The sequence below is a fragment of the Hylobates moloch genome, unplaced genomic scaffold (assembly GCF_009828535.3).
Source record: "Hylobates moloch isolate HMO894 unplaced genomic scaffold, HMol_V3 SCAFFOLD_15, whole genome shotgun sequence".
Classification (NCBI taxonomy): domain Eukaryota; kingdom Metazoa; phylum Chordata; class Mammalia; order Primates; family Hylobatidae; genus Hylobates; species Hylobates moloch.
This window is the reverse complement of record NW_026652290.1, coordinates 50,445,400-50,469,209: the sequence shown is the minus strand read 5'-3', so window position 1 is coordinate 50,469,209 and position 23,810 is coordinate 50,445,400. Positions and strand designations below refer to the sequence as shown.

Genomic DNA, 23,810 nt, shown 5'->3' with positions numbered 1-23,810 from the left:
ATGGGGGGGCTGGGACTGGTCCTTCCTTGGCCACCAGCCTGTTTGCCCCTACCTTCCCTGGTGGCAACTTCAAAAAGCTAGAGCTCAGCCACAGACCCTTAGCTCACAGACAGAATCTGACAGGCTCTGTCCTGACAGCACAGGCAGTGGCTGAAGGCCAAGGCTCTGGGGCCTTCTGCCTGGGTTCAAATTCTGGCTCTGCCACTTTCTAGCTACATAACCTTGAATAACAGCCCCATGCCTCAGTTTCCCCATCTGTAAAATGAGGATATTGACAGTACCTGCCTCACAGGGTTGCTGTAAGGATGACGTGAATTAACAAAGTGCTTTGAACAGCACCTGGCACATAACAGGTGCCACGTGAGTGCCTGTGATGGCTGCATGGTGATCTTGCCCTGTCCCTCGCCACTTCCTTTGCTTTGCACTGGCACAACAGTCACCCCCCACACATGAAGTCCAGTCCCAGACCTCGTGACCCACCACCCCTCCCAGCCTTTGCATATTCTGTTCCCTGCTCCTACAGTGCCTTTGCTGGGTCTCAGGAGTGTCTCATCGTCATCCAGGAAGCCTTCCCCACCCAGCCTCGCCTGGAAGCTCCCCAAGGGCAGGGCCCTGGCTGGTCCTTTCTGGGCAGCTGGTATTGCCCAGCACAGGGCCTGGCCCAGAGGCCTTGGGAGTACTTGTGGTGAGTAAAGAAAATGGAAGGAGACAAGGGAGATGGTGACAGGGAGGGGTCCATGAAGGGAGGATGGCACCTGCTGCAGGCACAGAAAGGGATGGGAAAGGCAGCCCGAGATGCCTGAGGGAGGCGAGACCTTGCCTATGTCCCCCGCCCCTCAGCCTCCTACACGGCCCCACCTCGAAACCATAGATGTCCAGGATGGCGATGGACAGCGTGTCCTGCCTTGGGGACACCAGCGCGTTGACCCTGGTGATGAGCCAGCTGAACAGCAGTGCATACAAGACCTTGGCGATGGCGTCCCTGAAGCAGAGGTGGTGCTGGTGTGAGCAGGACACGGTAGTGGGGTGCTGGGCCTTGGGGCTCAGGCAGGGGAAGGCGCGGCCTCACCTGGCATCCACAGCGCTCTCCACAGTTAGGGGCGTGAAGATCTTCTCTCGCATTGTCTCCTAGGGAGGGGCACAGCCCTTGAGTGACGTCAGGCTGGCCACTGCCTCCAGAAAACCCCCAGGGGACTAAGGGAGTGGGATCATGGGGAAGGGAGGCTGGAGGGATGTTGTGACTGTGCACACAGAGACTAGGCAGGACCACCCCTGCCCCCACCCCGACTCTGCCTGGCAATGCTGGTAGTGGTAGGGACTGCAGGTCTAATGGGGGAGACAGAGGCATCAGCAGATACAATGAGATCAACTGTGGGAAGGGAGAACGGGCCTAGGACTGTGAAAGACCAGAGGAGGCACTGACCCGGCCAAAGATTAGGGAAGGCTTCTTAGAGGAGGGGATACCTGGATAGGGTCTTAAAGGATGAGTAGGTGTGAAAAGAGGAAGAGCATTCCAGGTAGAGGAAACAGCCTATGCAACGGTCTGAGACTGGAATCTGAAATGTCTTTGGGGTCTGAAATTACACCCCTCCATGCCTGACCCAGGGACAGAGAGAGCAGGAGAGAGGGAGAGGGTGCCCACAAAGGATCGGCACAAGGCAGCTCTGTCCAGGCCCTGGTAGAAAGCTTTGTTAGAAGGCCAGATGCCCACAGACTCACGGTCACTTTGAAGGTGATGGCCTTCTGCAGGCCCTCAGGGGAGATCTGCAGCAGCTCTGCCACGGCCTGGATCTCCCGGGCACTCACCACTGAGGCCACCTCCTGTGCATCCGTCTATGCAAAATACCAACAGGAATGTGCTTTGAACTAGATAAGCTAAATTTAAAGTTCATATGAAAAACAGGGCCGGGCACTGTGGCTCACGCCAGTAATCCCAGCACTTTGGGAGGCTGAGGTGGGTGGATCACCTGAGGCCAGGAGTTCGAGACCAACCTGACCAACATGGAGAAACCTCGTCTCTACTAAAAATACAAAATTAGCTGGGGGTGGTGGCACATGCCTGTAATCCCAGCTACTCAGGAGGCTGAGGCAGAATTGCTTGAACCCGGGAGGTGGAGGTTGTGGCGAGCCGAAACCGCGCCATTGCACTCCAGCCTGGGCAACAAGAGCGAAACTCCGTCTCAAAAAACTTAAAAAAAAAAAAAAAAAAAATAGCCAATCTCAGCTACTCAGGAGGCTGAGGCAGAAGAATCATTGGAACCCAGGAGGCGGACGTTGCAGTGAGCTGAGATTGCGCCATTACACTCCAGCCTGGGCGACAAGAGTGAAACTCCGTCTCAGAAAAATAAAAAACAGAAACAGGCTGGGCACGGTGGCTCATGTCTGTAATCCCAGCACTTTGGGAGGCTGAGGTGGGAGGATCAAATGAGGCAGGGGGTTCAAGACCAGCCTGGCAACATAGTGAGACCCTGTCTAAAAAATGTACTGGGCATGGGACCTAGACCTGTAGTCCCAGCTACTCAGGAGGCTGAGGCAGGAGGATTGCTTGGGCCTAGGAGGTTGAGGCTGCAGTGAGCTATGATAGTGCCACTGTACTCCAGCCTGGGCCATAGAGTGAGACCCTGTCTCAAAAAAGAAAAAGAAAAAAAGGCCGATTAAAAGAAAAAAACCAGTGTAGTCATAGACACAGTGCATAAATAGATTATTAACAAAGCACAATAGAACGTCTGGAATTAGACATAAATGTATATATAAACTTAGCACATGACAAAGATGTATTTTTCTTTCTTTTTAAAAATAATTTTTTTGTAGAGATGAGGCCTTGCTATGTTGCCTAGGCTGGTCTCAAGCTCCTGGGCTCGAGCAATCCACCTGCCTTGGCCTCCCAAAATGCTGGGATTACAGGCATGAGCCACCATACCCAGCTAATAAAGATGTATTTTTCAAATCAAGAGATTAGGACAATTGAGTAACCATCTGGGAAAAAAGTTGGATTCCTACGTCACACCTTACTAGGATAAATTTGGATGGATCAAAGATTTACATGTTTTTTAAAACTCACAAAATCCATAAAAGGTCTTAGAAAAAGTTACGGAAGAAGGCTGTTACAATTTTAGGAAGTTTCTCCAAAAATGAAAAAAAAGTTTAAAATTTCAAATGTAAAATTTAAATATACTAGAAAAGATTGATAAATGAACGATCTAAAAATAATTTTAAAACAATTTGCATAAAAAACCCAACAGGCCGGGCACGGTGGCTCACAGCTGTAATCCCAGCACTTTGGGAGGCCGAGGTGGGCGGATCACGAGGTCAAGAGAGCGAGACCATCCTGGCCAACATGGTGAAACCCCATCTTTACTAAAAATACAAAAATTAGCTGGGTGTGGTGGCACACACCTGTAGTCCCAGCTACTCAGGAGGTTGAGGCAGGGGAATCGCTTGAACCTGGGAGGCAGAGGTTGCAATGAGCTGAGATTGCGCCACTGCACTCCAGCCTAGTGACAGGGCGAGACTCCATCTCAAAGAAAAAATAAATAAATAAAAATAAATAAAATAAAATAAAATAAACACCAAAGGGCTGGGCGCAGTGGTTCATGCCTATAATCCCAGCATTTTGGGAGGCCGAGGCCAGTGGATCATTTGAGGTCAGGAGTTCAAGACCAGCCTGGCCAATATGTGAAACACTGTCTCTACTGAAAATACAAAAATTAGTGGGGCGGTAGTGGTGTGTGCCTGTAATCCCAGCTAGTCGAGAGGCTGAGGCAGGAGAATCGCTTGAGCCTGGGAGGCGGTGGTTGCAGTGAGCCAACAAGAGTGAGCCAAGACTGCGCCATTGCACTCCAGCCTGGGCGACAGAGTGAGACCCCTCCTTGCCAATAAAAACCCACCAAAAAACACTGTAAACAAAGTTGAAACATAAATGACAAACCGGAATATATATTTGCAATTCATATCAGACACAAAGGGCTGACTTCCTTAATATATGTAAGGAGGAAAAAGATGAACAACCCCAAAGGAAAAGAGGAAAAAGATGAACAACCCCAAAGGATAAAAGAAAAAAACAGGAACAAGTGATGTGTGCGCAGTGTAATCTGAAAGGGAAACAGAGAAGGCCTTGGAAAAGACGGCCAAGTCCAGAGGGTGCGGGCCCCATGGCAAGCTGTGGCGTCCCCTCACCTCATACTTCTCAAAGTAGACGTTGCCCAGGTGCAGGATGGAGGCCAGGATGCGGAAGATGCTGTCCTGGTCTTCACCGCTGAAGCCCAGCACCTCCATGGCAGCCAGGAGCCGGTGAAAGTCATCTGCATCGCTCTTTCCTGCTATCTCACAGTTTCCACCCTGCATGAGGGCAGAGGCTGAGGGTCAGGGAACTTGGGTGGGGCTGGGGAGCCCTCCAGGTCCTGCTCTGCCCTGACCAGCAGTGTGGCCTGAGCTGGTCACTCAAGCTCTCATTCCACTCTCATGGGCACGGAGGCTCTGAGCAGGGCTGAGGACGGAGTTCACAGATTCTAAGTGCAATGTGTGGCGGGGTTGTCACCTGTTGACCTTTGCAGCTGCCCAGTGATAGTAATGAAAAGAGTAGTAAGTGTTTACTGAGCATGTACTGCATGCCAGGCCCTGTGCTAAGCTCTTTACATGCGTTTCCTCATCTAAGCCTCACTACATCCCTGCAAAGTGGTACTATGTTGTCCCCATTTTACAGGTGAGGAAACTGAGGCACAGAGAGAGGAAGTGTAGAAACTCTAGACTGGTTGGTTCTGTTCCAGGTTCCAGAGAAATGAAGTCAGGTAGGCCTTTCCTGCTTCCGCTTTGGACCCAGAAGACTCCTGGTCCCCCTCACTGCCATGAGATGTCTTAAATCCAAACTCACCCTCCCCAAATCTCCATCACCTTCACACTCCATCACTCACAACTCGGCTCCCAAGGCCCATCCAGGGGTGTCGGGGTGGGAGGACCAGGGCCAGGGGCCTTCGGATGCCTGCTGGCACTCACCTGGTTCAGATAGTAGTAGGTCTCAGCCTCTTGCAGGCTAAAGGCCTGTCGGAGCTGGGCAGGCAACCCGGCCAGCAACTCGTAGAAGATGTGGTAATTCCTCTCGTTTTTGGCCTGTAGAATGGGTAGGTGGGCACAGAGAAGGGAGCCACCTACCTAGGTGACCCCCAGGCACACATACAAGCCCAAGCCTGCCCACAAATGCACATGCACACAGTGGGCTGCAGATGAGAACATGTGCTTCTGTGATGGGTGAGGCTCCCAGACTGGTGCCAGCTGCAGGTGAGGGCAGAAGCAGAGGTGTCCTGGTATGACTGAAGTTTGAGAGGGTTCTGGTGGGATTTTATTTGGTTAGGAGAAATAAGAGAAAAGGGACCCGTCTTCTCTTATGTGTACCGGCCACACACACCTGGATACATGTGTATCCATAGCCCACATGTGCACACACAGAGCTTCTTGATGGCTGAGCACTTCCTGCGCACCAAGCCCTGTCCTAGGCCCTTGGGACATAGTGGGGAACAAGGCAGAGAGAAGCCCCTGACCTGATGGAGCCCACCTGCTAGCTAGGGAGATAGACACTCAGCAAATCACTGCTTAAAACATAAAATATATGAGACAGGGAAAAGTACACTGGAGAGAAATAAAGCAGTGGATGGGGTGGGGGTTCTGATGGGATGGAGAAGGGCTGCGTTTTTAAATGGGGAGCTTCCTGAGTGGGTGAAATTGTAGGGGAGACTTGGAGGAAGTGAGGGGTTTGGCCAAGCAGGTGCCTGAGGGATAAGTGCTCCTGAGGGAAGGAACAGAAGGTGCAAAGGCCCTGGCAGGAGTGTGCCTGTGTGCTGTGGGGCAGGGAGGAGCCACTGTGGCTGGAGAATGGTTGGGGAGGGGAGGTCCTGGGCTCACATGTACGCATGTATTCGTTCATTAATTTGACATCTACCTAGCCCCACCAGGGGCCAGGCTCTGAGTATCTGTACCTCCCACCGCCACCCTGCCCAACACAGAGGCCCGGGAGGGGGTGGCCCACCTGAAACACGATCCTGGATTTCTCAAGCAGGTACTGGGAGGTTATGGCACCAGAGATCACGCCCCTGGGGTGGGGAGCACAGTCAGCTCTCAGTGGGGGTAGGAGGGCTGGTGTTGGCTCTGAGGGGCTGTGGCAGGACATGGAAGACACTGCAAGGCTTTTGGGAGGCCCTCCACTGTCCCAACTCACCCTTCCAGAAAGATTTCCACGAACTTCCCAAAGCGGCTGGAGTTGTCGTTCCTGACGGTTTTGGCATTACCGAAGGACTCCAAGAGGGGTGTTGCCTCCAGGATCTGGACTCCAGAAGGAGATGTGAGAATTGAGGGGCTAGGCACTGTCCTGGGGGCCTGGGTGGGGGGCATAGCTGGGGACACCCAGACACGAGCCTTCCCAAGGACCTCCCTTTATGAGGAATGACCAGAGGTGGGCTTCCTAGAGAATCCTGAGGTCTCTCCAGTGCCCCCCAGTGTTTCCCACCCCATGCTGCCCAACTCCCACACAGCAAGCCCCATGCTTTCCCTCTCCCAGCCTTCCAGCCTCTGTGGCCCCCCACGGCAGCCCCTGACCACAAGCCTCAGCCCCGCCCAGGACAGGCCTTTGGATGTCCTTTCCTGCCTGTCCCTCCACCAACACAGGAGCAGGCACATCCACACGCATTTTCCCAGACACACACACACACACATACACATATACACACACTGAGTACCTTTATCTTCAAGAGCGTCCAGGAGGGAGGACAAAGAAAGAGACAAGAACAGAATGGAGTCACTAGCAGGACCGACCACCTCTCTCTCCAGGAGACTAGGAGTCTCAGACCAGGGAGGGACTAGTAAAAACCTGTGAGGCTCAGAGACCCCAGGGGTCCAGGCTTGGGGACTGCCATGGGGTCTCCAAGGTATGAAAATATGCTGAATCTGCCTTCCAAACGGCTCTGGGGATGTCTTCTTCTCCCCACCCCCATGCCTACCACCAGCCGAGGATCCTCCCTGGCCTTCCTCACTGTTCCCTGACACCCAGGCCCACTCCTGCCTCTGACCATTGGCATCTCCTGTTCCCTCTGCTTGGAAGTCACTGCTCCCACACACCTGCATGCCCCCCCGCACCCGCCTCACCTTTCACAGGAAGGCCACCAGAATTCTCTCTCCGGTAGCCCTCAGCCCCATTGGCAAACTCTCTTATTTTCTTGGGCATTGTCTGTCTCCCCGCTAGAATGTCAAATCCCACAGGCACGGATCTACTGTTTGCACATCTCTGAGTCCCCAGCATCTACACGGACCTGGTGCTTAGTAGGCCCTCAAAAAATACCTGCTAAAGGGATGGAAAAAGGAATAGCATCAGCTGGGCATGGTGGCTCACACCTGTAATTCCAGGACTTTGGGAGGCCGAGGTGGGCAGATCACGAGGCCCGGAGATCGAAACTATCCTGACCAACATGGTGAAACCCTGTCTCTACTAAAAATACAAAAAATTAGCCGGGCGTGGTCGTGGGTGCCTGTAGTCCCAGCCACTTGGGAGGCTGAGGCAGGAGAACTGCTTGAACCTGGGAGGCAGAGGTTGCAGTGAGCCGAGATCGCACCACAGCACTCCAGCCTGGTGACAGAGTGAGACTGTCTAAAAAAAAAAACAAAACAAAAGGAATAGCATCTCATGGGCAGAGCTGCCCAGGGGTGACCATGGCTGATCACAAGCTCCCACCTATTTAAGCACCTACTGTGTGCCAGACACATTGCCCTGATAATGCCATTGTTAATAATGCCATTGTTAACAATCCCATGAGATAGGTACTATCACCCGTTTTGCAGATTAGGAAACTGAAGCTTAGAGAGGTGAAATGACATGCCCAGGGACTCCAGAGTCCACTCGAGTGATGAGCATGGGCCTAGTGTGTACGTGGCACTTTCTTCAGCTGAGGCACTTCCTCAGGGTAATCTTTTAGGGAAGAAGCAAAGGAGGTCCAGTCACCACAGAAACAATACCTGTAGTTTTGGAAATGGGGCCACTTCCCTCCATCTGTCCCATTTAGTCCAGGAAATACTGTACCCATTGCATAAAGGAGTAAACTGAGGTCCAGAGAGGGATGGGGGCTGGCCTGTGATTGCTCAATGAGTCAAGGTCTGCTTGGGCTTTCCTGTGTACTATCCCTTAGTCCGGGAAGCCCTTGAGGATAGGTTGGCTGCTTCTCTGTTCCCGGTGCCCAGCATACAGCAGGGCATAAAGCCAGCAGATGGAGTGGGTGAACACCAGAAGGGAGGAACCTGTGGTCCAGGCCTCAGTCAGTCAGGGCAGAGCATTCCCTATGCTATGTGATTGGTTCCAGTGAGGACATATGACCAAAACTTGCCCAGTGAGACGGAGCTCTGAATGTTTCATTTCTGAAATGTTGGGAGGGTTGATCATTATGGTGTCAGCTTGCTGACCAATGGGAGGCAGATTGAGGATGATGCCTATACATGGGGGAGGGTGGAGCCAAGACAAGAGACATTGTTTAAGATTCTGGATCCAGCCATGCCTAAAACTGAACTGGACTGTTTGATTATCTGAGGAGGGAAGAGCCATGTCTAGGAAAGGAGCCCCATGGTCATCACAGCTGGCAGGCATATCCTCACACATTCTGTGTGCCTGGCACACAGAAACTCCCAGACTCAGCCACATTCACAGCTCCATCCGTCCTCCCTGACAGCTCTCTGCCATGGACTGCAAATCTCAGCTCCTGCACCACCTCACTCCTCCCTTCTTATGTCTCAGTGTTCCCATCTATAAATGGATGCAAATGTACCTACCTCCCAGGGTTGTCGTAAAGCTCCGGTGTGACGATAACTGAAGGAACTCAGCACTGTGCCTGGCCACAGGAGGTGCACAAGGTACACTTAATTCTTTCCCTGCCTACCTACCTAGTCATTCCACAAGTCTGACCTGAAAGGTTTTGAAAACTCTGCTTGGAGCAAGGGATGATCTGTTTGGTCATCAGGTGGCCTGGGCTGGGATGGGAGAGCCTAGCAGGCCAAGGCAGGCATCAGAGGGGGCCAGGCCAGGCTGGAACCTGACTGCAAAGCCTGAGCAGCCCCCATCTACGCCCCCAGGATCACCTTGCTGCGCTCGCCCCTGGCTAGGACATTGTGCCATGTGCAAACCTTTGTGGGCCCCAGGGTTGGGGAAGTCTGGGTCTGTGGTTCTGGAGTCCGAGCTGGCAGGCCAGCCCCACCTTCTCCCGAGCTCCAGGCTGGTGGTGCATCCATCACCTCCCTGCCATCTCTGTGTAGATGCCTAGCAGACACCTCTTCTCAACAAACCTGCTCCTCCTCCACTGCCTAGCCCGCCTCCGTGCTGCCTGTGGCTCAGACTGAATGTCTGGGGTCACCCTCCGACAGTTCTCCCTCTCACACCCAAGTCTTTCTTCTCTGTAGGTTGCTGGCTGGCTTTGACCTGTACCTGGACCCAACCTGCTTGCACCTCAAGGCCTTTGCAGGTGCCCCTCCCTCTGCCTCTTCACTGTCCCCCTAGACATTCCCAGAGCCCACTCTCTTGTCTTCTCGGTACAGCCTACCCTGACCACCACACTTATGATTGCAACCCCCAACACTCATCACCCTTCTCTTCACTTTTCTTCTTCACAACTCACCACCTACCCTTTCACATACACATAATTTACTTATGTAAGTGTATATATATATATATATATATTTTTTTTTTTTTTTCTTCCTACCTCCACCACTAGAATGAAGTTCCCATGAGCGGCAACATTTGCCTGAGTTGCCGCTACCCCTCCCCAGTGCCTAGCCTGGGCCTGGCACACAGTAGCTCTTCAGTAGACCTTTACTGAGGGAACGGATGCAGTTCTACCATTCTCAGGCTCAGAGGGCTTAGCACTGTCTTTGTCAGCAAAGCTCCAATCCTGCAGACTTTGGTCTGGCATCTACTGCCTCCCCCACCCCACCCCTAACCCACACTCACGCATGCCCTGCCTCTTGACTGCTGGGGGCTGCATAGCTTCTGCGTGTGAGAATATGGCGGCCCCAGGGCCATGACCAGGAAGGTGAGGCCAGGTGGGAGAGATGGGATGACTCCCCTTCCCTATGTGGACTCCCCTTCCCTATGTGGACTCCCCTTCCCTATGTGGTCTCCACTCTGAACTGGACCCGGAGGGCTGGAACCAGGAGCTGCCACAGAAACACAGGCAGGCAGGAACTCTCACCCCTCAGGCACACCCCTGGGACAGGTGGCAGAAAAAGCAGCGCTGGGCAAGGCCCCCTTCTGGAACTCAGCCTCCTCATCTTCCTGGTGGGCCAAGGAGCCTTGCCTCTTGGGAAGTACATGAGGTGTGCTTATCAAAGGGTGTTCAGCCTAGGGTCCTGGGGAGACAGGTAGACTCACCTGCTGCATGACATCCCGTTTCTGGTTCACGGCGGCCAAGTAGCGCAGAATCAGCTTAGTGGCCTCAGTTTTGCCAGAGCCGCTCTCTCCACTGACCGAGCAAAGGGGCAGAGTGAGCTCCAACCTTTCACTGCCTCTTCTGGGGCACCCTGACTCCCATCATGAAGCAAGAGGATATGTACGCTGGGCCAACCCAGAGGTACCAGGCAATCTTCCAAGGTCCCACAGCAGTTCTGGCCAGATGCAGGCCTGCTACCTAAGGTCCCCCATTTATCCCCCACATAAAGGCAGCTCACTCACCTGATGATTATGCACTGGTTCTGTTTGGCATCGAGCATTTTGGCGAAGGCGAGATTTGCAATAGCAAAGAGGTGTCTGGGGAGACAGGTCATTAGAGCTGGCCCCTGCCTCTAAGCTCCCAAACCTCCCAGGGATTGGGCAGGAAGCATCTGTATCCACCAAACAGCCAACCCTGCCCACCCCTCACCCTGCTGGGGGAACGCTTCCACCTCCATCCTGGTCTGAACCACAGTGGCCTCCAACCTGTAGCTGCGGCCCTGCCTGGGGAGAGACTGTCAGATTGAGTAGGTGGGCTGCCTTTCCCCATTACCTCTGACTCATGGCTGAGGTGCAGCCGGGATCCAGGCTCCCAGAGCAGGGGAAAGAGGGGCCCAAGAGACCCCAGGGCAGCCCCCCTGAGGCACTCACGGGGGATTCTCTCCCAGGGCCCGTCCGTTGTACTGCTGCACCTGCTCCGGCCCATAGATTCCAAACATTTGGTATGGGTTCACCGACACCAGGATGCTCCCAATGTATGTCTGCTGGGCAGACGGTGGCCTCAGTGTCATCGCTCCTTGCAGACCTCTATGACCCTCTCTCCCCTATGCTGGGAGCCTGGCTCCGTTTCCATCTGGACAGATATCTGGCTGCCTGGACTCAGGATTCCCATCTAGAGCCCTCTACCAGCTAGCTGGGCTGTGTGCTCTAGCAGTGGAATCTCAGGCACTGCACCAGGCTGAACTGAGAGTAGTCTGGAGTGAGCAAAACCCCACAGCCATGATCCTGGGTGGGCTCCTGCCTACTTCATTTGTTCAAGGTTGGGCCCAGGCTCCAGGAACTTTTGGCTCCTGTTGAGGGCAAACCTCCACTGCCTAGAGTGAGGAGTTGGGGAACTCAGGGGATCCTGATGTGGCCAGAGCCCTTCTGGGTGTCCTTGTCTTCCACACTGGCACTGAGCCCCTGGCCCTCTGTTCTGTCATTCTCAGGTCAGAGGCTCCCCTCCGACCCCTCTGGCCATCTCCACTCTGGGGTCCAGGTCTATGGATTCTAGGACTCTGGAAGTTCAATCTGTCAGGTCCCAGGTGGTGGGGGTGTCACATATTTCTGGATTCTCTGTCTCCAGCTTTCTGCCTCTGGCATCCACCATTTTTTTTTTCTTTTTTCTTTTTTTTTTTTGAGACGGAGTCTCGCTCCGTCACCCAGGCTGGAGTGCAGTGGCACGATCTCAGCTCACTGCAAGCTCTGCCTCCTGGGGTTCACGCCATTCTCCTGCCTCAGCCTCCCAAGTAGCTGGGACTACAGGTGTGCACCTCCTACACCTGGCTAATTTTTTTTTTTTTTTGTATTTTTAGTAGTGACGGGGTTTCACGGTGTTAGCCAGGATGGTCTCGATCTCCTGACCTCGTGATCCGCCTGCCTCGGCCTCCCAAAGTGCTGGGATTACAGACATAAGCCACCGTGCCGGGTCTCCGGCATCCACCATTCTAAGACTGTGTTTTAAGACTTCAGATTTTAGTTCTAGGCTCTGGCATTCTAGGCAGAGGCCACAGGGGCTAGGGCCCACAAGAGAAATCTGTGCGTCCCACCCAGCCCCAGGAGGCAGCTGCCTTCCTGACCTAGGCCCAGGGCAGGGCCAGCCCCAGGCCTTACGTAGATGAGGTTCCGTTCAAATCTAATCTTGAGGTTGGACAGCACAGTGGTTTCCTGGAGGTCTCTAGAAGGGCACAGAGAGAAGCCGTCAGTGCCCCCAGGGCTGGTTCTGGCATGGGTCTCCCTCCCCAACTCAGTGCAGTGCCTTGATCAGATAGGCCTGAATTCAAGTCCTGTTTCTGACACCTACCAGCTAAGAGACCTTGGGCAAATTACTTCCCCGTTCTGTGCCTGTTTCTTCATTTGTCCAATGGGTATGATAATCATTGTACCTACTTCATTGGGGATTTGGGGGACACTCTTACATAATCACCGTGATTAGATAATGATGCTGACCAACACAGCCCTCATGTTTTGAGTACCTCCAATGTGCTGGCATCCTCACAACAGCCATCCCACTCCCATTTTGTGGATGAGAAACTGAGATGCAGAAAAACAAAGTGATTTGTGCAACATCTGCCAGCTGGTGAGTGGTGGGGCTAGGATTTGAACCAAAGTCCATCTAACTCACAAAGCACACCACACAAAGTGTCTTTGTGACACTTCATGACTGAGGCTCTGAAAATGTCCTGGGAGGTGAGAGGCAACTGCAGGAGGAGCCGCTCTGGCTGGGAGGGTGGGGACCCCATGGTGACCCTTGCTGACCCCGCCGGCCCTGCCCACTCACTCCAGCTGCGTCATGTCCTCCACACCATCCTCCCTGTGCTGCTCACGGAACCGCATGGATGGCAGGTTGCGGATGGAGTGCATCTGTGTGAGAGAGAGGCTGTGTCTGCAGGTTGAAGGGCACCCCCCTCCCCCACTGGCCCCTGGCTTGGTCATACCTGGGGCCTGCTACCATTGTTGGAGAGGGAACCCCAAGGCCAGGTGGGTCCTGCAGGTCTCCTCATTACAGAATGCTGTGGCCCCCAGAACCTGCATGCGACCCTCACACATGAGACACATGCATGCCCTCAGTGCCCAGGCAGGCGCTCCCATGAACTCCCAAGTGTCCTGCCCTGGGGGGTGACCAAAGGCATGTGCAGGTACATGGGTGCACGGGCTAGCTCCCTCCCAACCGCAGCTCTTCCAGCACCAGCAGACCCCACATGTTGGCTTGTGTGACAACTCAAAGGACACTTGTGACCTGGTGCATGGGGCCTCTAGGAGGGCAGAGATGGAGACTGTCTTAGCACCACACCCCCATGCTCATCCCGGGGAAAATGTGTGGACACCTGCATATGCACCCACGCTCAATGGCATTTACAGCTCATACAACTCCCAGGCACACAGGTGTTCCTGTAGGCCTGTGGGCACATACGCAGGCCTGTGGGGCCTGGCTGGAGGCACACGGTGTGCAGGCACATGCTCTACCTGTCCACTTGGCACATACATCTGGGCGCACAGCTGGGTCCCTCCCTACCCTGAGGGTCTGGCGAATGGAAGTCCTGATGCCACCTTTGGGCTGCAGGGTCTCCTCTGTGTGCACACGTCTGTGCACATGGGCAGAGGGTGGGCAAACAACCCTGACCCCCAGGGATGCCACATCTGCTCAGACCTCATACACTAGCTTTTGTCATTTGGCCGTGGTACACACTTGCACACATGCTCAGGCATGCAGGCCTGCACAGGATCCACATGACTGGGAGCACATACGTGTACACCCTCAGCCTTTCCAATCCCAGCTGCACCCTGAGCAGGCGAGGAAAGAGGACACCAGGAGGGAGCCCTGCATGCCTGTCGCTGGACTGCTAAGTAGGGCACAGCAGGTATCACCCTTTCGGCCCTGGCCTCCTGCCCACCCATCTGCCCACGTGCTTGCCAGCAGCCGCAGACCCTGAATAATTCAGCCACTCACGTATTCCAGAGTGAGGAGGGCCCAGGCATCCTTGCCCCTCACCCCTAGGCGCCCTGCGCCCCGCTCCCGCAACGCTGCAGCCCACACAGCGTGGGGTCCCCGCCGCCGGGGCCAGGGCCCCCCCAGCAGCCAGGCTGCCCCAGTTGCCATTGTTGGGCCCCGCTAGCTGCCTGCTCCGCCAGGCACGGTCTGCAGAGGCTGAGACGCACCCACTGCCCCTGCTTGCCCCGCCCACCACCCCGGCATCCCGAGAGAGGCTCCAGTGACCACGCACCTCAGCCAAGGGCCACCCAGCATCAGGCTCGAGTTCCACCTTGAATGTGGCAGCCAGGCATGGGCTGGGCACCCCTCCGAAGGGCTGCCTACCCTGCACCCCACATGGGGTTCCAGAAGGACTCCCGGTTCAGTTTTCCCTCTGTGCAATGAGGAGTCTGGAAGTTTGGATCCTGAGCCCCTCACCCTGACCTACTCCAGAATCCTGCAGCCCAGGCGACTTCAAAGGGCAGCAAAAAACCTGAGGAAAGAGGAGGCTCTAATTTGGGGGTGGGTCAGTAGGAGGCAGGAGGAACCGCACAGACCTGGATGTGCGGTGGAACAGGATGAATAGGCATGTCCAGCAGTTTCACATCTGGCTTGGCCAAAATCTCTGAGAGGAAGTTAGGGGCCAGACCTGTCATCCAGATTGGATCAGGGCAGGGCTGCCCAGGGCCCAAGCCGAATATGAACAAAGATCCTTCCCCAGAGTGACCTGGAAGCAGTTTCCCACATCTCTGTCCTGTGCCTGCCTGTGCTGGGCATCCTCTTGTTCAACCCTCCAGAGGTTCTGGGAGGTCCAGGCTGTTCTCCCCAACTTACAGACCCAGAGACTGAGGCCCCAGCAAGCAGCCTCTCTCCAAGGTTGCACAGGGCTCCTCAGTCTGTCTCTCTTGCCCTGTTTCCTAGGCCAGAACCCTCAAACCCTCCCTGTAATCTGTGCCTCCATACCTTGTTCCGCCAGCTTGGGGGGCCAACCTCCTCCCAGGAGCCCCTAAGGGACAGGCAGGTGGCTCCAGGGCCCAGGTGGCAGGACTGGGGATGGGTGTGTACTCGTGGCCAGGGTCCATTGGCATCTGCCCGAAGCCAGAGGCAGGACCAGCGAAGACTACAGGCTCTCAGCTTGGGATCCTGGGTTGGCTGGACTCCAGGCTTCAGGGTTGCAGGCCCAACTCGCTGGAAAGAGCTCAGCTTCTGCACACGAGGCATGACCACAGCAAAACGCCCAGGGACTGCCTGGCGCCGCTCACCTCCCTTGGGCAGGGGCTCTGGGGCCCTGATGGGCGCCAAGGGGGCTGCGGCTTGGGGCAGCGTCCCCCAGCGGTGCCATGGTGGCCATGTGGCCCTGGTCTGGTCACATGCAGCCAGTGGGTATGACAGGCTGGGCCTTAATGTCTTTTGCTCTGGGATGGCATCCTTGGGGGGGGTGACATCCTTGGGAGGTGTTGGGGTTGGACGCTTGGTCTCTGCTGGCAGCTGGGGGTCCCCCAGGGTGGCCTCTTCTTCAGGCTTTTCAGAGGTTGGACCAGCTGATTTGGTGAGCTGTCCAGGCCCTGGCTCATGGTGTCTGCCCAGGAAGACCCTGGTCATATCAGCAGCTGGATCCTCAGGCTGGAGGGTGGGTGATGGCACAGGGCCCAGGAGCTGGAGAAAGGGGTTTTCCGGCACAGGGGGTGGCCTGGAAAAGCCTCCGCGGCTGCCTGCACCTCCTGGCCAGGGGGAGGGTGGGCGTTGGGTGGGACGCATGTCCACGTCCCAGCTGGGGGCCAGTGGGGGCACGGTCCAGAGCGTCTCTGAGTCCTCGGGTTCTCGTGGGCTCTCCCGGTGTTCCAGGGGCGCCCGCCAGGCCCCAGCCCTGGGCGGTCGGTGGAAGGGCGGGTGCACTCGCGGCTTCACAGCCCGAGTGGGCGGCTCGCTAAGGCGCCGCCACGTGTGCGGGAGGTGCGAGGGCAGGTTCAGGGAGCCGCGTCTCCGGCTGTGGCCCAGCCCCGGGGGCGGTGAGGGCGGCCTGGGTGAGCCCGACAGCGGAGAGCCGGGGGGGCCCAGGCGCCCAGCGGCTCGGCGTGGGGCTACGGACTCTTGCAGCGAGCGGGGCCGGCAGGCGGGGGGCGGGAAGGGCGGCTGGAAGGGGCCCGTGCGCAAGGACAGCTGAGGCGACGGGGGCGCCAAGGGTGAGAAGTAGTCGAGGCCCGGCGGGCTCCTCCGCGAGGGGTGGGGCGAGGCCAGGGGTGACCAAGCTCGCCTCCGCGACGCCCGTGGGGAGGCCCCGGGGAAGCCGAAGGCTGGCCCTCTCCGGCGGGAGCCCCTGAACGAGGGTCGGGGCCCGGGGAAGGCAAGTAGGTCGGGGGGCACCTCCGGGCTCACGGCAGGGGGCTCCACGAAGGCCCACCAGCTGGCCTGCGGCACCAGGGGCACGTGTGCTGGGGCAGCCCAGAGCGGCGGGTGGCGGCGGAGGGAACCATAGGGCGAGGCCGGCTGGGGCAGGCCCGAGAGCGCCGGAGAGAGCGGCGGCGCGGGGCGGGGGCCGGGGCTGGGGGGTCGCGGGGGCACGGGCGGAGACAGGAGCGTGCTCCAGTGGGAGAGGGTCCTGGGCGCGGGCTGTGGCGCGGGCGGGCGGCGCGCGTCGTTGCTGCTGCGAGCGCGCGGCTGGGCCCTCCTCAGCACGATGGGCGTGCCGGGCTTCTCGGGGTCCATGCCAGCCAGCTTGTAACCGAAGCGTTTGTAGGCCGCCTCCCTGACCGCAGGGCCGCCCGCCCGGGCCTTCTGGCTGCCCCTGAGCCGCGGGATGGGCTTCTCCGACAGCGTCTTCTTGAGGAACCGCGCCAGCGAGGTGGCAGGGCGAGGCGCTGGGCGGCCAAACTCCGGGCCGAAGCCCAGGCTCCGGTGGGCGCCGAAGGCCGACAGCGCGCGCTGGAGGTTGCGCTGGCGCGGCGTGAGGAAGCCCCAGAAAGGGTGGCCGTAGGGCACAGTGGACACCGGGGGCAGCTCCTCCTCGTCCTCTTCTTCGTCCACATCCCCCAAGGGTAGAGGAATGTCCAGAGAGGGTGGCAGGGGCACCTCCAGCTTCTCCTTCCCAAACAGCTTCACCTGGGGTCGCGGGAAGAGGCGGAACTTGCGGATGAGGGACAGCTTGGACCTGGCGGGCTTATCTATGCCTTGCTGCTCGAAGAAGGCGGCGCTGGGCAGGCGGAAGGAGGTCCCCTGACGCTCCCCGCCCGCGTCCTCTGGCTCCTCCAACTCGGCGATGTCATCCATGGCGTGGGCATACGGGTTGTGGGGCGACGGGATGGGCGGTGGTACCCAGGGGTACACAAAGGCCGAGGCCGACTCCTCCGGGTAAAAATAGGGCACCTCGGGGGGGTAGATGGCCTCATCCCCACCGCCATAGACGCCTTCAGCATAGGGAACGGTGTAGGGGACCCCGTAGGGATCAAAGTAGGGTGCATCGTAGGTAGTGTGGTACAGGAGGTCATAGGGTGGGTATGGCGCGTCGTATGGCGCATAGGGATCCAGGTAGTAGCCATATGGGTGCGCCTTGCCCTCGTACCCATCATGGTAGCTGTAAGGAGACGAGTACCCCGACGGGGGCGCATATGGGGGTTCGTAATCGTCGTAGCCGTAGCCGTAGGTGTACCCCGGATCAAAGGGGCCACTGTAATAGTCGGGGTGGTAGTAGTCGTAGGGGTCCACGGGTGGGTACCCGTAGTAGTGGTCGCTGTAGGGTGGCCAGGCCGGGCTGTAGGGGCCGAGGCCCGCCAGGTAGGGTTCCTGCTCCTGGTAGCTGTGGAGTGACTGCCTGTCGTAGTAGTCATCACCGTCGCGGTGATAGTCATAATACTCGCCCAGGTCCTGGAAGCCCTCAAGCCCGTACAGCGACTTGCGGGAGCCCGAGTGATGGAAAGGGGCCTCGTCCTCGAAGGGCAGGAAGCCCAGGGGCTCGCCTGACGCGTAGATGCTGTGGCTGCGGGGGAACCTCCGGAGCCGGCCCCCGGGCCGCAGGATCTCGGCACCCGACGGGAAGGGGAGTTTGCGGGAGCCCATGCGGGAGCTCGAGCGCTGCAGCCAGGCGTCCACTGTGGCCTGTTCGCTGCCCGACTCCTCGGCCTTCTTGAGGAGGAACTTTTTTGTGAGCCAGTTGATGGCCGTGGACGCCTTGCTGAGTGACCGGGCGCGCGGCCGCAGGCGGCCGTAGCCACGGCGGCCTGGGAAGCGGATCACCATGAAGGACGGCTTCTTGCCCTTCATCGCCCGCTTCTTCTTGCCCATGCGCATCTGCGTCATGAGCTTCGACGTGGACTTGAGCACAGTGCGGGCCTTCTTCTTGCGCTTGGTCTTCTGGGGGCCGGTGTGGAGGCCCCAGAAGAAGGCCGAGGCGCTGCGGAACTGGCCCTTCTTGGAGATCTTGGGTGCACGGTCGCGGAAGCCCATGAACAGCCGCGACGTCCCCTTCAGGCTCCGCTTGGGCTTCTCCGGCTCCGGTGCCTTCTTCCCTTTCTTCCCTTTCTTGGCTTTCTTCTCCTCATCTTCCTCCTTCGCCATGGTGGCTGCCTGCTCTCTACCGGGCCTGGGGCCGGTGTCACGGGACACAGGGACCTGCTCGGTCTCCTGCCCGCGGCTGGACACGCGGCCTCCTCGGGCTGGGAGCAGACCGGACTGGCCCCGGGTGGCGTGGGGAGGGCCGAGCCAGGATTCCGGGAGGGCGGATCCATAATTCATCTCCTTTAGAGCGCCTTGGGTTTCACCCTAGAGCAGTAGTGGAAAGTGCGTGGGTATTGTTTACCGGAATGGGGAAGCCTGCCTGTGAGGCCTGTGCTGGGGGAAACATTCTGTCCTCGGAGTCGTCATGGCAACATCAGTGCTCATCCTGGTTAGGCCCTCCCTGGGCCACAGCTGGCTCAACCCCATGAAGGGAGCCCTTGGGTCACTTCAGCTTCACAGAGGAAGACACTGAGCCACAGAGATGGAATGCCACCTGCCCTAAATCACCAGCACACCTGCACTGGGCCAGAAGTGGGGCCCAGGGTGGGATGGTCAAAGCCCACCAAGTCATCTTGGAGAGGTTTGAACCCTCTAGGTCCTAGGCAAGGGAGGAGGGGAATGGGCAGAGCAGGTGCTGGGCTGCGGTCAGTGTAATGGGAGCTGGCTGGCTCTCAGGAGCTGAATAATACATGGGTTGGGGAGCCAGGCTGCCGGCTCAGAAGGCAGGGCAAGGAGGGGTGTTTCAGTGGAACTCCACGTGTGTGTGTGTGTGTGTGTATGTGTGTGTGTGTGTGTGTGTGTGTTGGGAGGGGGGCAGGTGTAGAGACGCAGAAATGGAGGGTGGGTCAGGCCTGGCTCTGACCCTAGGCTCTGTCACTGACTGGCTGTGTGGGTCCAGGAAAGTCCTTGTCCTCTCTGGGCCTCAGTTTCCTCTGAAGAATGGGAGTGATAAGCTATGCCCTGTCTCCTTCACCAAAAGGAAGCAAGACCTGATGGAGCTGCTGGGTAACTGGAGATGCCTCCTGCTGGCTCCTTTCTGGGGTCCCTGCCTAGCCCTGTCCTCTCCTCTTACTTTCTGCCCTGGCTGAGTAGGCTGTGGCCATGTGGTTCCTGCCTTCTCTGGGCATAGCTGATTGCTTCATATGGCCTGACCTAAGGCTACATGTCCAAAGTCTGGTTGGTGGCCAGTCTAACTCACTTTTGAGAACCTGCACTAAAAGAGGTAGGGAGTGGGAAAAACTGGGCAGGCCAGCGGGGGTGGGGAGTGGCAGCTCTCAGACCTGAAGTCTCAGAACCAGCTCTCCTCCTCCCCTTCCTCCTCAAGATGGACCTCAGTTAACATCAAGCTCCCTACTCACTGAACTCTGGTTCAGTCTTTTGGTCCCAGAGCTAATTCTTGGTTGTTTAAGGTTTAGCATAGGAGACCCCAGAGCAGCAAGGTTCTGGCCCTGGTTCTGCCACTTGCCAGCTCCACACCCTCAGATCAGTGGCTTCAGAGCCTCAAACTGCTCAGCTGTGAAACAGGGACAGGGTGAGGCCTTCCCAGGCAAGTGGCAGGAGCAGAGAGGGGACCATGCAGCAGGTGAGGTCTCCCCCTCTCTGTCTGCCTCTTCCCCCTGCTCACTTTCTCTGGCTCTTCACTTTCCTCTTCTTCCTGCTCCTCCTCCCCAAGATTCACCTGGAGCCAGTCAGTGCCCAGCCACTCAGAGGAGTTGCGCCAGGGGCTGTTGGTGCCTGGTGCAGGCAGTTTCACAGGGATGGGGAGTGGGGCTTGATGGAAACCAGAGAAATTGGATGGAGGGCTTTTGGAGCGAGTTAGGGGATACGTGCAGGAAGTGGGCCTCCTGCAGAGCAGGAGTTTGAGGGGCTGCCCACTCTCCCTTCTGTTTTTGGGCAGTGGCTCTTGCCCGCTTGAGGAAAAATGAAGGACAGGGGCGATGTTTCTTTCTTTCTTTCTTTCTTTCTTTCTTTTTTCTTTTTTTCTTTCTTTCTTTCTTTCTTTCTTTTTTTTTTTTGAGACAGAGCCTTGCTCTGTTGCCCAGGCTGGAGGGCAGTGGTGCAATCTCAGCTCACTGCAACCTCCGCCTCCTGGGTTCAAGCAATTCTTGTGCCTCAGTCTCCCAAATATCTTGGATTACAGGCATGTGCCACCATGCCTGGCCAATTTTTGTATTTTTAGTAGAGACGGGTTTTACCATGTTGGCCAGGATGGTCTCGAACTCCTGATCTCAGGAGATCCACCAACCTTGGCCTCCCAAAGTGCTGAGATTACAGATGTGACCACGGCGCCCAGCCGAGACATTCTTTCTGAGCCTGGAGATATCAACACCTGCCCCAGCTCCTCTTGGAGCCAGTTTCTGGAGTGAGGCCCCAGTCAGGTGTGTTGCACAGTGGTCTCATGGGACTCTCACAGCAGGTTTGTGAGATATGAGCTATTAGTATATCCATTCTCCAGATGAAGAAACTCATACTCAAAAGGTGAAGGGACTTGCTCGAGGCCACCTGGCTTGGGAAGGTAGAACGCAGGCTTGGCCAGGTCCAGAGCTACCTCCCTTACTAGGCCCTCCTGCCCACTGAGCTCCTGGGTCGTCACTGGGTTTAGAGTGGCTTAGGACACTGGGCAGAGCCAGGAGCATAGTCGTGTTCACCCCAGAACCTGCTCCTGACTGGAGGGGGAGGGCCCTGACCAAGCCACTGGGCAAACCAGAGCCCAGCTGGGCCTCCAACAGGCACCAAGGCCTCTCCAGTGCTTGCGCACCGCTACCCCAACCTGGATTCCTCAGTCAGCCTGGCCCCTTTCCCTAAGGGTCCTGTAGCCAGCATTTATTCACTCACCCATTCATTCAAAAGCCTCTGTGGGAAGTGTGCTGCATGCTAGGCACCGTCTTAAGTGCTGGGACACAGCTGTGAACAAAACAGAGAAAAACCCTGCCCTCATGCAGTTACCATATGTGGGTGGAGGGAAAGCCAATAAGCATGGAAAATCAGTAACAGATAATGGGGCATAAGTGCTGTGGAAGGGACAGCAAGAAGTGGGGGTGTGACATTAAACAGGAAGTCAGGGAAGGCCTAGTGGCTATGGGGCCATCGAGAGAACCTGTGGGCAGTGCACAGTCCCAAGCAGGTGGAGGAGCAGCCAGGCCAGGTAGCTGGAGGGCAGTGGGGGTGCACTGGGTGGTGACATCAGAGTTCAGGGGCACACATGCAGGGCCTGTGGGCCACAATGAGGGCTTGGCTTCGACTGCCAGTGAGGCACGAGCCGTGGGAGGAGGGTTTTGGCAGAGAAGGGATGGAATTCGACCTCAGTCTTTTTTGTTGTTGTTGTTGTTGAGACAGAGTCTCGCTGTGTTGCTCAGGCTGGAGTGCGATGGTGCGATCTTGGCTCACAGCAACCTCTGCCTCCCAGGTTTAAGCAATTCTCCTGCCTCAGCTTCCCAAGAAACTGGGATTATAGGCGCACACCACCACGCCTGGCTAATTTTGTATTTTTAGTAGAGACAGGGTTTCACCATGTTGGCCAGGCTGGTTTCGAACTCCTGACCTCAGGTGATCTGCCTGCCTCAACCTCCCAAAGTCTTGGGATTACATCCGTGAGCCACCAAGCCTAGCCTCGACCTCAGTCTTGATAGGAGCCTCTACTGCTATGGGAGAAGTGGCTGCAGGAGTGAGGGTGAAGGCAGGGAGGCCAGCATGGAAGCCTCCATGGAGGTCCTCCTGCACCAGGCTGCCAGCGGTTAAAGTGTGGAGAAGTGGTAGGATGTTGGGGACATGTGGCAGGTAGGACTGACAGGATTTGATGATGGGGATGGGGCAGGGCGCAGGAATGGCTCCCAAGTTTCCTTACTGAACATCAGGGAGAATGGAGAGGCCGTCAGGTCATTGGCCAGGATGAGGAAGGCTGCAGGCAGAGCAAATTGAGGAGGTAGGGACCAGGATCCAGCTTTGGGCACTGGGCACTGCTGGGGGGCCATCACAGCCATCAGGGCTGGTGACATCAGTTAGGGAGTCATTGGCATCTAGATGGCATTGAAGCTACAGCTCTGGAGGATGACACCAGGGAATGAGTATAGAGGGAAGAGAGGCCACAGAATGAGCCGCAGGGCTGCAGTGCTTAGGAGCCAAGGAGGCAGTGAGTGAGCACCACGAAGCCAGCCAGAGGAGGAGGTGGAGGCCCAGGAGGGAGTGGGGTCCTGGGGGCTGTGCAGGAGGGTGGGACTGCTATGACAGATGGGACTGCTATGACAGATGGGCATGTTAGTTGAGAATGGAGAGCTGACTAATGGATGCAGCTCCTTAGAGCTCCAGGGGTGACTGTGACAAGAATGGTCCCAGTACAGTGGCAGGGGCGAGGGAAGTTACACCTGATGGAAGAGGTTTCAAGAAAGACAGGACCAGGGCCAGGTGCAGTGGCTCATGCCTGTAATCCCAGCACTTTGGGAGGCCAAGGCGGGTGGATCATATGAGGTCAAGAGTTCGAGACCAAGGCCGGGCACGGTGGCTCATGCTTGTAATCCCAGCACTTTGGGAGGCGGAGGCGGGCGGATCACGAGGTCAGGAGATCGAGACCACGGTGAAACCCCGTCTCTACTAAAAAAAATACAAAAAAATTAGCCGGGCGTGGTGGCAGGCGCCTGTAGTCCCAGCTACTCGGAGAGGCTGAGGCAGGAGAATGGCGTGAACCCGGGAGGTGGAGCTTGCAGTGAGCCGAGATTGCGCCACTGCACTCCAGCCTGGGTGACAGAGCGAGACTCCGTCTCAAAAAAAAAAAAAAAAAAAAAAAAGAGTTCGAGACCAGCCTGACCAACATGGTGAAACCTCATTTCTACTAAAAATACAAAAATTAGCTGGGTGTGGTGGTGCATGCCTGTAATCGCAGCTACTCAGGAGGCTGAGGCAGGAGAATCACTTGAACCTGGGAGGCGGAGGTTGCAGTGAGCCAAGATGAAGCCATTGCACTCCAGCCTGGGTGACAAGAGCAAAAACTCCGTCTCAAAAAAATAAAGAAATAAAAAATAAAAAGACAGGAATGTGGTGGTCACAAGGCGGGCCCACTTGTGAGCATACTAAAACCACAGCATTGTACACTTTGATGGGTGAATTGTATGGAGTGCAGATTATATATTGATTGTTTTAAAAAAGAAA

At 56.6% G+C, this 23,810-nt stretch overlaps 1 protein-coding gene and 1 long non-coding RNA gene across 5 annotated transcripts in view; one reads left to right on the top strand and one right to left on the bottom strand.

Moving 5' to 3' along the window:
- MYO15A (myosin XVA) overlaps positions 1-18,744 on the bottom strand; it is a 61,262-nt gene extending 42,518 nt beyond the window's left edge. Inside the window, exons 1-13 of the mRNA XM_032178187.2 lie at positions 15,141-18,744; positions 12,987-13,069; positions 12,320-12,383; positions 11,099-11,208; positions 10,691-10,765; positions 10,387-10,481; positions 6,209-6,317; positions 6,020-6,083; positions 4,993-5,106; positions 4,177-4,338; positions 1,720-1,833; positions 1,070-1,128; positions 859-982 (exon numbers count right to left, since the gene is read on the bottom strand). Coding sequence (XP_032034078.1) covers positions 859-982; positions 1,070-1,128; positions 1,720-1,833; positions 4,177-4,338; positions 4,993-5,106; positions 6,020-6,083; positions 6,209-6,317; positions 10,387-10,481; positions 10,691-10,765; positions 11,099-11,208; positions 12,320-12,383; positions 12,987-13,069; positions 15,141-18,728 — 4,761 coding nt within the window. The 5' untranslated portion in view covers positions 18,729-18,744. The remainder of the gene's footprint in view (positions 1-858; positions 983-1,069; positions 1,129-1,719; positions 1,834-4,176; positions 4,339-4,992; positions 5,107-6,019; positions 6,084-6,208; positions 6,318-10,386; positions 10,482-10,690; positions 10,766-11,098; positions 11,209-12,319; positions 12,384-12,986; positions 13,070-15,140) is intronic.
- A 263-nt stretch (positions 18,745-19,007) lies between these two features.
- The window catches only part of LOC131381378 (uncharacterized), a 14,820-nt gene continuing 10,017 nt past the window's right edge, over positions 19,008-23,810 (top strand). For all 4 annotated transcript variants that reach the window (XR_009210088.1, XR_009210090.1, XR_009210089.1 and 1 more), the window contains exon 1: positions 19,008-19,248. This is a non-coding gene — a long non-coding RNA (uncharacterized LOC131381378). The remainder of the gene's footprint in view (positions 19,249-23,810) is intronic.